Here is a 13,467-nt window from a genome sequence, read left to right as displayed (position 1 = left end):
GGCTAACCCACTGCGCCACCGTGCTGCCCCATGCCAGTTTATTTTCAGTGCAAATTGGGGCGCCATCTTGGCTGGTTCTATCAGGCTCCGCCCCCACATAGTGACGGCGTAAACCACACCCCTAGGTTTTCTCAGCACTTGAGTGCCTGGTCTGAAAACTCGACCGTGCACCTGGAGACACACACGCCGGTTTTCAGTCCGAGCCTGACACTCTTGACACATTTGGGTAAAATTCTGCCTGTAGCGTCAGTTTGAAAATTGTGAAAATGCATCAACATTATCCTACGGTTTGTAGGAAATGTCTGTAAATTCGACATGAGGAAAGACTAGCCTTATAACCACTGTTACTCAAATACTCTAGAACACAAGCGCTATCTTATGCAAACTACTGCATTGAAACCATAGAAAAGCAGTGTATTATTCAAATGTACAAAGATTACAAAACTCTCTGGTGCAGTTGGATCATGGGTGGGACACGAATCACTAAAGGTTGGTATGAAGGTCCAGCGTGATTTGGAAAGCAAATGGAATGTCGTTGTTTATTGCGAAGGGAATGGAATATAACCTTGTATTGTAGGATGTTGGTGAGGCTACATCTGGAGTACTCTGTACAGTCTTGGTCTCTTTACTTCGTTCGAAGCAATTCAGAGATGGTTCACGTGAGCGATCCCTGGGGTGAAGTGATTATTTTACGAGGAAAGGTTGGGCCTGTATCCATGGAGTTTAGAAGAATGAGAGGAGATCCTATTAAAACATACAAGATTCTGATAGTGTGGATGCTGAGAGAATGTTTCCCCCATTGGGGAGAGACCAGAACCAGGCCACACCGTGTATCTCCATTTAAAGAGATTAGGAGAAATGTTTTCTCTCAGACTGTCATTCGACTGCGGACGTCTCTTCCCCAGAGAGCTGTGGAGATTGGATCGTTGAAAACTTTTCAAGGCAGAGTTAGATAGATTCTTGATCGACAAGGAAGTCCAGGGTCTGGAGGGCAGGCAGGAAAGTAGAGGCCACAATCAGACCAGCCATGATCTTATCCAATGGCAGAGTAGGCTCGAGGGACCAGATGGCCTACTCCAGCTTCTAATTAATTGTAATATTACAATCGAATTATTAGAATAATTTAAAAATGTTAATAGCAGCTAAAGTAAAGTATTTTACATTACGAGGCAATGCTCTATTGTCAAGTTGTAAAGTAAACGTTTTCAGTAGCATCTCTACCACTTATTAAATGTGCTTTGAATTTGTCAAACATGTTCCGACATCACGAAAAGCATCTGTGCATTTGTACAGAAAATTTGTTTCCAATTACTGGAACAGAAAAAGGGACGGCAACATATGTGGACAAGCACTTAACAACAAAAAAAAAGGTGAGCCTTCTGTGACTTTTTGGAATAAGAAAAAAGTTTAAAACGTACAACTCTATTTTATATACTGGGCTGGATTCGCCAGTCTCCCAGCCGCGTGTTTCTCGGTGGCGGCATTCGCTGGCAGCGCGATTCTCCACTGCTGCCACCGGTCAATTGGATTTCCCACCGAAGCCACCACACGCTGCGAGGAAACCCGCAGGTGGAGGTGCACTACTGGCAGGAACAGAAAATCCTAGTGGCTGGAGAATTCTGGCCACTGCGTTAGAAATAAAGATAGAGATTTGTTCTCATAATTTAAAAAAAAGAATTTAGCGTACCCAATTCATTTTTTCCAATTAAGGGGGAATTTAGCGTGGCCAATCCACCTACCCTGCACATCTTTGGGTTGTGGGGGCTAAACCCACGCAGACATGGGGAGAATGTGCAAACTCCACATAGACAGTGACCCAGAGCCGTGATCGAACCTGGGACCTCGGCGCCTTGAGGCAGCAGTGCTTACCACTCACAATTTTTTGATAGCAATGTTGGAAGACATTCATATCAGATCAGTGATCTGACATCAGCAGTCAGTCTTGCTTTGCCGTTTGTGTCAGACTTAGAACGGCTATGTGATTGGAGACACAAGTCTGGGGAAGAGACGTCCGCAGTCGAATGACCGTCTGAGAGAAAACATTTCTCCTAATCTCTTTAAATGGAGATACACGGTGTGGCCTGGTTCTGGTCTCTCCCCAATGGGGGAAACATCCTCTCAGCATCCACGCTATCAGAATCTTGTATGTTTTAATAGGATCTCCTCTCATTCTTCTAAACTCCATGGATACAGGCCCAACCTTTCCTCGTAAATAATCACTTCACCCCAGGGATCGCTCACGTGAACCATCTCTGAATCGCTTCTAACGAAGTAAAGAGACCAAGACTGTACAGAGTACTCCAAATGTAGCCTCACCAACATCCTACAATACAATGTTATATTCCATTCCCTTCGCAATAAACAACGACATTCCATTTGCTTTCCAAATCACGCTGGACCTTCATACCAACCTTTCAGCAGTTTTGTCTGTGTTCTGAAATATGAAATTCGCTGATTCCGAAATGATGAAGAGGGGCAGAGGAATCACCACCACCAACCCCCGCACTGGTTCCACCACTGCATTAGGCAGTTACGTACAGTAGGGTCTGCAATGCGGAGCACATGGGGTTGAGGGTGCAGGCAATCAGCATGCAGGGGTTCACGGAGAATTGGAAGCAGGCAAGTGGCAAGGAACATTTGTGCCACACAAGTGCCAGGAAATGATCATCTCCAATAAGAGAGAATCAAACCATCGCCCCTTAACATTCAATGGCATTACCATCATCGAATCGCCCACCATCAACATCCCGGGGGTTACCATCGACCAGAAACTCAACTAGACCAGCCATATAAATACTGAGGCTACAAGAGCAGGTCAGAGGCTGGGAATCCTGCGGCGAGTAACTCACCTCCTGACTCCCCAAAGCCTGTCCACCATCTACAAGGCACAAGTCAGGAATGTGATGGAATATGTGATGAGTGCAGCTCCAACAACACTCAAGAAGCGCGACACCGGGGCGGCAAGTGGCGCAGTGGGACTGCGGCGCTGAGGACCTGGGTTCGAATCATGGAAACACCATCACCTGGAAGTTCCCCTCCAAGTTACTCACCATCCTGACTTGGAAATATGTTGGCCGTTCCTTCACTGTTGCTGTGTCAAAATCTTGGAAGTCCCTACCACAGTGGGTGTACCCTACACCACATGGAATGCGGCGGTTCACAAAGATAGCTTATCACCACCGTCTCAAGGACAATTAGGGACGGGCAACAAATGCTGCCATAGCCAGCGAAGACCCCATTCCGAAAAAAATAATTTTTTTTAAAGGTGGACAAATTTTGTTGTTCCTCCTGTCCCCATAAGAATCATATCAAGAACGTATCTTTTTTTAAAAATGAATTTAGAGTACCCAATTATTTATTTTCCAATTAAAGGGCAATTTAGCGTGGCCAATCCACCTAACTTGCACATCTCTGAGTTGTGGGGGTGAAATCCATGCACATGGGGAGAATGTGCAAACTCCACACGGACAGTGATCAGGGGCCAGGATTCGAACCCGGGTCCTCAGCGCTGCAGGCAGCAGTGCTAACCACTGTGCCACCCTTCAAGAACTTATCTTTAGCGATTTCAGTACAGTCTCCAGTTGTTCTTGCTTATGCACCCTGAAGACCATAAGACCCCCAACCTAAACATATTAATAAGGTCTGCTTTGGCTTCAAAGACGCAATAGTTTTTGCATAGATAGTGAGGAGTTGGTGGCTTTTTTTGTTAGGATTTTCATCTTGCTCCGCACTAAAAAACAGGCATAAATTTGCCCCCAAGGATCTCTAGGAAGCTATAGTTTGTAATTTACAGATGAAACTAATACTGACCAGCAATGGCTGTTACACTGTGAACTGAGTTTAGAAAGTGGTACAACTGTAGCTTCGATTTACCAATTTAAGGACACTACACAGATTGTTAGTCCAACCTGTTTGGTTTTCATATAGTCACTATATTAACTAAGCCATTGTGAAAACCATTTAATTTAACTTTAAAATGTAACATTTAGAAGAATCAGCAAACAATTTTCACCATTTATACTGTTAGCAAAGGCTAACTAATAATTGGTTCATCATTACCCTGACATTGCTAACTGGGGCTTGAGTGGCTAAAGTACAAAGTATCAGTACAGCTCAATTATCGCAGTTTCATACAGCAGATTATCCAGACTAAACCTTTTGCTGCACAACAGGGCAAGTCAGCCAGGGTTGTATTTGTGGCACAAATGGCACTGTGGCTTCAAATATTAAATCTCAGATCATAATCAACGTCCTATTTACAAGGGCGAGGATTTCATAAGTAGACTGTTTGTGTCCAGCAGGTAAGAACGTTTTCCTCAGCTGTTTGTAACCGTTCCAAAAATAACAGTGCGTGAATGTTTTGAATGGACTTTCAAAAAGAACAAGCAACATTAAGAACCTCCATCCGTTTAATGCCGCCCACTCCTCTTCCCCCATAGTACGACGCGTCAACGGTTGGCCATTTTTTCTTTGCCATGGCTTCATCGTCAGAATCCTGGAAGGAGAAGAACAAAAGAAAGTTGTCAGGTGGTGGAAAATCTCACTGCACCTTTTTGCCAAACTCTGAATCAGTAAAGTGAATCTCAAACGGCGACTTTCGATCCAACTTGCCATAGTCTTAAACTAAAAACTATGCGGATGAAATAAAATAAAGGATTCTTGTGTTCTCTTTGGAACCCCATATCGGGTAAAAGCCAGGAAAAGCCAATACTTGACATTTGGAATCTACATGAATTCACATGCTATTCATTACGAATACAGGGCAACAAATTCTGAGAATTCTTGCCAAAATTGGTCATTGTGTAAGGACAATGCTATATTATGCTCCTGTCCACCATCTCCATGTAGTAGTGATTGAAACACAGACCTCCCTGTAACTGTTGATGTTTTGCATTCTTCAGTCCAAGATTTGGAAGGCTACACAGAAGTGCACTTCAGTAGCACAGTGTGACAGTGATCTTTTGCAAAGGACTCTGTAAAAATCTTTGACCCTTGACTTTTCATAACCCAGATAGCACAAGGAGGTGATTCTTCTGCCTGACTTGAACTCTCACTATCCCAGTTTTCCTGAAACTAAAGTATATTATTTTGTTGGGGTCAAGGGATTTAATTATACTTTACAAACCAAATTGTAGTCCGATAATAGTTATTATGATTGTGGTCAATACAGACACTGTTTGTACTGAAAACAGTCCTCACATGAAGTTAAATATTCAGGACAGAAGTTGCACGCAACTAGATTTAGGTACAGGCAGTTAACATTCTCAACAAATTTCTCAAAGAATGCAATGGGGCGGCATGGTAGCACAGTGGCTAGCACTGTTGCTTCACTGGGCAAGGGTCCCAGGTTCGATTCCCGGCTTGGATCATGTCTGTGCGGAGTTTGCACATTCTCCCCGTGTCTCCATGGGTTTCCTCCAGGTGCTCCAGTTTCTGCCCACAAGTCCCGAAAGACGTGCTTGTTAGGCGAATTGGACATTCTGAATTCTCCCTCCGTGTACCCGAACAGGCGCTGGAGTGTGGCGACTATGGGGTTCTCACAGTAACTTCATTGCAGTGTTAATGTAAGCCTACCTGTGACACTAATAAAGATTATTATTATTATTATAAGTATAGTGTCATGTGAGTGTCCCTTTAAGAAAGGTTTTTGTCTTATCACATGGCTTCAGTGATGTCATTGTGTGGGTGGAGCTGGGCTGTGGCTCTGTGGGCTTTTACTTTCGCTTTGAGTTTGGACTGGTTTGAACTGCACAGGTTGTAATAAATGTTTTTCTCTACATTTTAAAAGCTGTTCCAGACTACTTGGTAACTTAAGAGAGATAATTGTTTTCTGGAAGAATTCAAATCTGCTGTTTGAAAAGGGGAACAGAGTGTCAATAACAAGTCTTAAACCAGTGATAATGTCGTGTGCTGGGCCACACCTTTGAAAAGGAGTTTATGGTTTTACTTGGATTTTGTTGTTGAATTGGAACAGTTCAGAGGGAATACATTAAGGGTTATACATAGATAACTGTAGCTGTGTGGGTTATTTATATTTGTAATTGATAAAAATTCTCGCTGTATGTGTTTATACTAAATGTTAACTAAATTCTTGGAATAAAACTTGTTTTCTTTTATTAGAAGCGGCTAAGAAGTCTGTTGAATAACACCTGAAAGGCAGGCTCTTGTGCTCATCACAGCCAAATTCAACAAAAAGTTATAGGTCAGGTGAACTCCATGATATACTTTGGAGTTTTTTTAAACACTGGCCCATAACAATAGAATCAACATTATTAAATCAGTTATCAAAAGACATCGCAAAGTGAAGATCATTACCTCCTCATAGATTGGTGGAGGAGGTGGTTCTTTAATCACCTGTTAGGAAAGAAATACAAAAAAAAATGAATTTGAAGCAATCGTTGAATTTAAACATCATTAGATGGCTTAACACCGTTGTTTCCTGCAGCGTTAAAATGTTTCCCCTCCCATTGGTGTGAAGTCAATGGGGGGGGGGGGGGGGGGGGGGGGGGGGTTGCCCCTCTGCAGATGAGGGGTTGGGGGTGTTCCCCATGTCCTCCGGGGTCCAGATGTTTGTTGGGGGTGTCCTGATGTCCATGGGTGGGGAAGGGGGGGGGGGGCCTTCAACTTTACTTTCAGATTGGGCGCCTGCTTCTTTCAATCCCACCTTAAAGCAAATTTTGCACCCCCTGATCCTCCCACGGCCCCAAGATGGCTGTGCAATCCTCGCCCAGCATTTTGAAATTGAACAGAGTGCTGTTTGATCGGGTAAGAAAATGCATCTCTGAAGTCAGCGAGTTTCGCACAGCTTTTCTCGCCTGACCCAACATTCTGTGCAATTTTGGAAAGATTTCCACCCCGTATACACTCAAACTCCAAATCAACTTTACTGTAAATAATATTCTGATGAACACAGGTTTCTAATGTTGAGGAATATTTTAGTGGTAGCTCATTAATTATTATTTTTTGAAATAAATTTAGAGTAGCCAATTATTTTTTTCCCCAATTAAGGGGCAATTTAGCGTGGCCAATCAACCTAACAGCACATCTTTGGGTTGTGGAGGTGAAACCCACGCAGACATGGGTAGAATGTTCAAACTCCACACGGACAGTGACCCAGGGCCGGGATTCGAACCCGGGTCCTCAGTTCCGCAGTCCCAGTGCTAACCACTGCACCACATGCCGACCCGGTAGTTCATTAATTAGATTTAGCTTGTGCCAACATTCATCTCAGTCGTGTGTTCCCCCTTCAAGGGGATACAGCAGGCAAACAGTGATCTCACATTAACCTGGTTGGCATCTATGTTCCCTTAAGGTAACTTAATGTTGCGGAGGTTAATTATTCCACGATACAACATGCTGATGCTCCAGCATTCTGTACCAAATTTTTTGTTTTCTTTATTGGTTCATTGGATGTGGGCATCGCTGGCTGAGCCAGCATTTATTGCCCATTCCGGAGGACATTTAAGAGTCAACCACATTGCTGCGGCTCTGGAGTTACATGTAGGCCAGACCAGGTAAGGACGGCAGATTTCCTTCCCTAAAGGACATTAGTGAACCCGATGGGATTTTACAACAATTGACAATGGTTTCCTGGTCATCATTAGACTTTTAATCCCAGATTTGTTTTTAATTGAATTCAGATTCCACCCACTGGTGGGATTTGAACCCAGGACCCCAGAGCATTATTCCGAGCCTCTGGATTACTAGTCCAGCGATAATACCACTCTGCCTCCCCAAATTCCAAACAATGTTTATGACAGAGAACAACAACTGTTTTTTACATAAATAATCATAATTATGGGAGATACTTCACATTTTCAGAATCGCCTGCAGTTATTGTTTGAATACCCGTTAAAGGAATAGTTCATTGAAGAAGCGATTGGAAACTTACCACAGTACAGCACAAAGGCCAAAACCACCACAGCAAGATCAATGCCAACAGCAGGAACAAAACTAATAGTGCAATTAAAAGGATCGTTCCATCAGACTGAAAAGCAAACAAAAAATTAAGCATGTTTGGCAGAAGCCATTCTACCAGGTAAATGTAATATTAATCTCAATGTCACAAATCTTGTAAAACAAGGAAAGGTTGTTTATAGGATGTCCAAATGCTCAGCAGTGAGGAAAATCCGAATAATATTTGCGAATCAGACTGCAAGAGTAAACAGCTACATGTAATTAGGAAAAAGGTAGAGAAACTTACTCTCTAAGGGGGAGATAGCCAGAGGAAAAATAAAAGAGTTGAGGATGCCTCAGAGAAGAACAAGTAGTTTTGCGAGATGAGTGAGGAAGTCTTCCAGCTAAAAATATTAAAAGAGACATGCAGAAATAAGACTATAGAAAATAAAGAGCTGCCTAAAATAATGATAGAAATAAATTAATTGAAAAGTAATACAGGACAGTAATTGATAGCAGAGGAAAATAGCCTTAAATTATTATGCATTCACTCTTTTATTGGCAATAACCAATATTCACTCCTTACTCTCCCACAGTCATTATGAAGAAGCACCAAAAATTATTTGGTTACAGAAAGTAGTTACAACAGCATCACTTCCACTGAATCTCTGGTTAATGCCATTGATTTTCACAATGCTCGACAAGCTGGCTTTCACACCGTCTACCAATTTAATTTCATACAAACTCCCATGGCCATGTGCTTACCTATACGTTTAGGAGACCCATTATCGCCAAGTTCTATGGCTCTCCATACCTTAAAAATTGATTTTAAGAACCTTATCATTGGCTTCAAACACCTTGGGCAGAATGTTCCACTTCTGCCAGTGACAGGAATCGTGATGGGTGGAGGTTCTAACTTTGTGCGCTGCAAAAAGTCAGTTTCCCGCTAGTAGGAAATTAGTTTGGAACTTTGTTCCCCCGACTTTGATAATGGGATATTGGTGGGTTGAGTTTCCCGCTGATCTATGTTGGGAACCACGGGCGTCATTCTCCGACCCCCCAGCAGGTCGGAGAATGGCTGTTGGCCACCGTGAATCCTGCCCCCGCCGGTTGCCGAAGTCTCCGGAACCGGAGATTGGGCGGGGGCGGGAATCGGGCCGCGCCGGTTGGCGGGCCCCCCCGCTCGATTCTCCGGCCCGGATGGCCGAAGTCCCGCTGAGAAATTGCCTGTCCCGCCGGCGTAAATTAAAGTAGCTATTTACCGGCGGGACAAGGCGGCGTGGGCGGGCTCCGGGGTCCTGGGAGGGGGGGGCGGGGCGATCTGACCCCGGGGGGTGCCCCCACGGTGGCCTGGCCCGCGATCGGGGTCCACCGATCCGCGGGCGGGCCTGTGCCGTGGGGGCACTCTTTCCCTTCCGCCTCCGCAACGGTCTCCACCATGGCGGAGGCGGAAGAGACTCCCTCCACTGCGCATGCATGGGAAACTGTCAGCGGCCGCTGACGCTCCCGCGCATGCGCTGCCCCGAATGTCATTTCCGTGCCAGCTGGCGGGGCAACAAAGGCCGTTTCCGCCAGCTGGCGGGGCGGAAATTCCTCCGGCGTCGGCCTAGCCCCTCAATGTTGGGGCTCGGCCCCCAAAGATGCGGAGCATTCCGCACCTTTGGGGCGGCGCGATGCCCGTCTGATTGGCGCCGTTTTGGGCGCCAGTCGGCGGACATCGCGCCGTTGGGGGAGAATTTCGCCCCACACGTGCATCTTTTGAATGCTCATTAAAAGGCCAACTCACTAGATTCATGGTCTCCCTCCAAATTAAGTGCCCCACCAGCGATGGTAAATAGTGTCAGGCCGGTGAGCTTCAGTCCATCAATGATTTTGACGTCCATAGATTTTGTTTTCCCCTTCGGGACCTCTTATAATTTCACTCAAGTGCCGTGAGCAAACACTGCATCAAGGCCGATCGAGGGAGGCAGATGAAGTGAAGGCTGGAGCAGGTGGGGTACGGGGGCAGGGGCAGGCAATGGATTATGGTTGAAGAGTGGAGCGAAGGCTGGATGGGGAGATGGGGGCGGGGGAGGGTAGAGTGTCCAGGGAAGTGGAGAGGTTGGGGGAAAAGTCTAGAATGCCTGGGGAAGTGGGAGGAATACCTGGAAAAGATGGGAGAGTGTCAGCGAAGTGGGGTGGAGTGTCTGGGGGAAGGGGAATGTGGGAAGTGTCTTCGAGGGGCAGGGTCAGTGGTGTAGATGTTTGGGTCCTGGGGGCGAACTCAGGGCAATGATGAGAGGGAGGAACAGTCACACGGTGGAGTGGGATGTTTTAGGGTGGCAGGGCCAGAGTGAGAGTCTGGTCGGTGAATGGACAAGGGAGACAAGCTTAAGGGGGAAGCGTGGGGAGAGTGTCCAGGGAAATGGAGAGGGGAGAGTGTTGGGAGAAGGGTAGGTGAGGGGTGTCTTAGAGGGGGCTGGCAGTGGTGCCAACGGTGGAATCCTAAGGTGCTGGTGATGGGAGGGAACAGTTAAGAGGGCGGAGTGGAATGTGGTAGGTTGGCGGGTCCAGGGTGAGATGCCGGTAGGTGAAGGTCTCATTGGATGGTCACGGAGCGGGGACAACACAGATTTCTTGGATAATTGAAGAGACAGGGTCAGGGTGCGAAAGGGGATGGCTCAGGATGGGAAAGGGGATGGTAACAGGTGTTGGCTCTGAGGAGAGGGAAGGTATGTGGAGGTGGATCGTGATAGGGTCCAGGGGGGAGGCTCGCAGGTGACAGAGGGTAGAGGAATGGGGATATTGGGTGGGTCTATGGTGAGGAGGGAGGGGGGTTGGGACATTGGTGGGTGACAGAGAGGGTAGAAAGTGGTGGTGCAAGTTTGAACGGTGACACGCACCATTTTCCCAAACTGATCTATCAGTCAGTGAGATCGCTCGAGGTGGGAAGAGGGTCTTTTCGGGTGGAGTTCAAGGTCGGCACAAGTGTCCGACTAAGGGAACATCCTAATAATTATGAGGCAACTGGATGTCAACCATGTTCACTTGTGTTCTCCTGTCTATGGCGAAGCCTGAATTTTAGCAGCTTTGGTCCCGGTTCGAGGGTCTCCTAACATCCAGATCCCTCCAAGAGGCATGGCTGGTGGAAGACAGCCAACTCAACTCCAAATCTCCATCCTCTGGGTGAATGGTCACAGTGACCAGGGATCATGCAGTTGGTCCTTCTGGGCTGCTGAGGCAATGGACTTTCTACAAAGTCTCGAGGGAAGTTGGGACAAGGGGAAAAGTGACCGCGTGAAGCTTCTCGTACTCGGTTCTCATCACCCACGTCAAAGAACAATGTCTCCAACAAAGAACACGTGTTCATGTATGAACAGATGGAACACCCATCTCTAGTCTTCCAGGATGTCCTTTAATTGGAAGAGGTGGGGTTGGGATGCCATGTCTAGATGGACGCCAGGTGCAGGGCTGAGCATTTGGCTTCGAGATCTAGGGAAACAGCAGGACAAGCGGCTTCTTGCATGCCCTGTCACAAGATTCATTGTACTCCTCACTGATGCACAATTGATGGACAGAAAAGTAGCGATCCCTCATGTTCACCAGCCCCATTACCCTGTGGGAATCATTCGGACTTTCCAGCCTGCTGCCAGACTTAGTTTCCAGAATGGAAAGTTCCACCCCCTAATTGCTGCACACTACCAGACCTTAGAAACATCCTCCAGCCATTTGGCCCTGCATGTACTGTCCACTCATCTAACTCTGGAAATCTCTTTGTTCCCCACTCTCTCAATTCCAATATGGAAACTACCCCTTCATTCAATTAGCCCCCATCCACAACTCCCTTTCTCAGTCTGTGCCTCCATATGGCCAGAAGCCCACTTAAGGCCCTTTACTTAGACTGTAATCCCAAATCTTTATTCCCATTCCCCATCTTTTAGATTCTTTGTTAACCTTCCAGTAAAACATTTTGAGACCTCTCGTTGCTCATGAGGAGTGTAACGGAAATACAAGTTGTTCTAGATTAGAAAAATATTTATGTAATGAATGAGGTGCACCACAAACTTCAACGACACTGACATTTGAGTACATTTTGTCTTCTCGAAATTACTTTGATGGCAATCCAATATATTTCCGTATTGCTTGCATTTTCAACTGTGTACTTACGCAATGTGTACTGGTGATGCTGACTGAGCTGGATATGAATGTTAATCCCTCATTCATGCTTACTTGAAGGTAAACCACCCTGGAAGGAAGATATTAATGTTGATTTGTAAGATATCCCTCTTTTCATACGTGCGAGTTACATTTCAATTGGATTACATATCTGGACTTAAGAGCTACAGGCGTATTCACATCTTTGTATGGAGGTGTCATAAGAAAGGTTCAAACATGCTGCAAAACAATCTGCACTGGTTGGAGGTGTAGCAAATACAAAGGAAAATGGTTTTGGGAGGTCAAACATGTTAGCCCCAAAATATAGCTGCAAGTGGTTCTCAAGGTTGTGTCCTAGGTCCAAATGTTTTCAGCTACTTTATCAGCGACATTCCTACCATAATTGGGCAGACGTAGGGATGCTCCGTTATGATTGCACAATGCGGTCCTTTTTGTAGCTCCTCAGGTAATGATGCAGTCCGTGCCCATGTGGGAAAGACCTGGACAACATTCAGGCTTAGGCTGAAATGTGGCAAGTAGCATTCACGTCACACAAGTACCAGACAAAGATCAGCTAACCACCTCCCCTCAACATTCATTGGCATTACTATTGCTGACTTCTCCACTATCAACATCTTATACAAATAAAAGCTAGTTCCTTCTTTGCGTTCTTTACCATTTACCAGAAACTTTATAAATACAGTGGCTACAAGGGTAGGTCAGAAGGTAGGAATTCTGTGGTGAGTGACTCGCTTCCTGACTCCCCAAGCCTGTCTACCAGCTACAAGACACAAGCCAGGGGTGTGATGGAAAACCCTCCACTTGCCTGGATGAGTGCAGCTTCAACAACATTCAAGAAGCTCGACGCCGGGCAGCACGTTGGCACAGTGGGTTAGCCCTGCTGCCTCATGGCGCTGAGGTCACAGGTTCGAGCCCGGTTCTGGGTCACTGTTCGGGTGGAGTTTGCACATTCTCCCAGTGTTTGCGTGGGTTTCGCCCCCACAACCCAAAAATGTGCTGGTTAGGTGGATTGGTCATATTGAATTGCCCCTTAATTGGAAAAAATTAATTGGGTACTCTAAATTTTAAAATTTTTTTTAAAGAAGCTCAACGCCATCCTAGACAAAGCAGCCCAATTAATTGGCACGCTATCTCCCAGCTTCAACTTTCACTTTCTCCGCCACAGGTACAAGACATTGTAGAATTCACCGAGGCGTCTTTGACAACACTTTCCAAACCCGCGACCTATATCACCTGGAAAAACAAGGGCAGCAGGTGGATGGGAACACTGCCACCAACAGAAACCTCTCCAAATCACAAACCATTCTCTCTGGGAATTATGTTGCCATTCCTTCACTATTACTGGGTCAAAATCCTGGAACTTTGCACCGTGGTTGTGCATACACCACAAAGACTGCAGCAGCTCACCACAGCCTT

At 45.9% G+C, this 13,467-nt stretch overlaps 1 protein-coding gene across 3 annotated transcripts in view; it reads right to left on the bottom strand.

Annotated features, from left to right (window-relative positions):
• antxr1d (ANTXR cell adhesion molecule 1d) overlaps positions 1 to 13,467 on the bottom strand; it is a 204,037-nt gene that overhangs the window by 123,450 nt on the left and 67,120 nt on the right. For all 3 annotated transcript variants that reach the window (XM_072491758.1, XM_072491757.1, XM_072491756.1), the window contains exons 12-15: positions 12,043 to 12,121; positions 7,892 to 7,987; positions 6,316 to 6,354; positions 4,400 to 4,495 (exon numbers count right to left, since the gene is read on the bottom strand). In XM_072491758.1, the coding sequence (XP_072347859.1) occupies positions 4,400 to 4,495; positions 6,316 to 6,354; positions 7,892 to 7,987; positions 12,043 to 12,121 (310 nt within the window). The remainder of the gene's footprint in view (positions 1 to 4,399; positions 4,496 to 6,315; positions 6,355 to 7,891; positions 7,988 to 12,042; positions 12,122 to 13,467) is intronic.

The sequence above is a fragment of the Scyliorhinus torazame genome, chromosome 28, assembly GCF_047496885.1.
Source record: "Scyliorhinus torazame isolate Kashiwa2021f chromosome 28, sScyTor2.1, whole genome shotgun sequence".
Classification (NCBI taxonomy): Eukaryota; Metazoa; Chordata; class Chondrichthyes; order Carcharhiniformes; family Scyliorhinidae; genus Scyliorhinus; species Scyliorhinus torazame.
The sequence above is the reverse complement of the archived record's forward strand: the minus strand, read 5'-3'. Positions and strand labels throughout refer to the sequence as shown.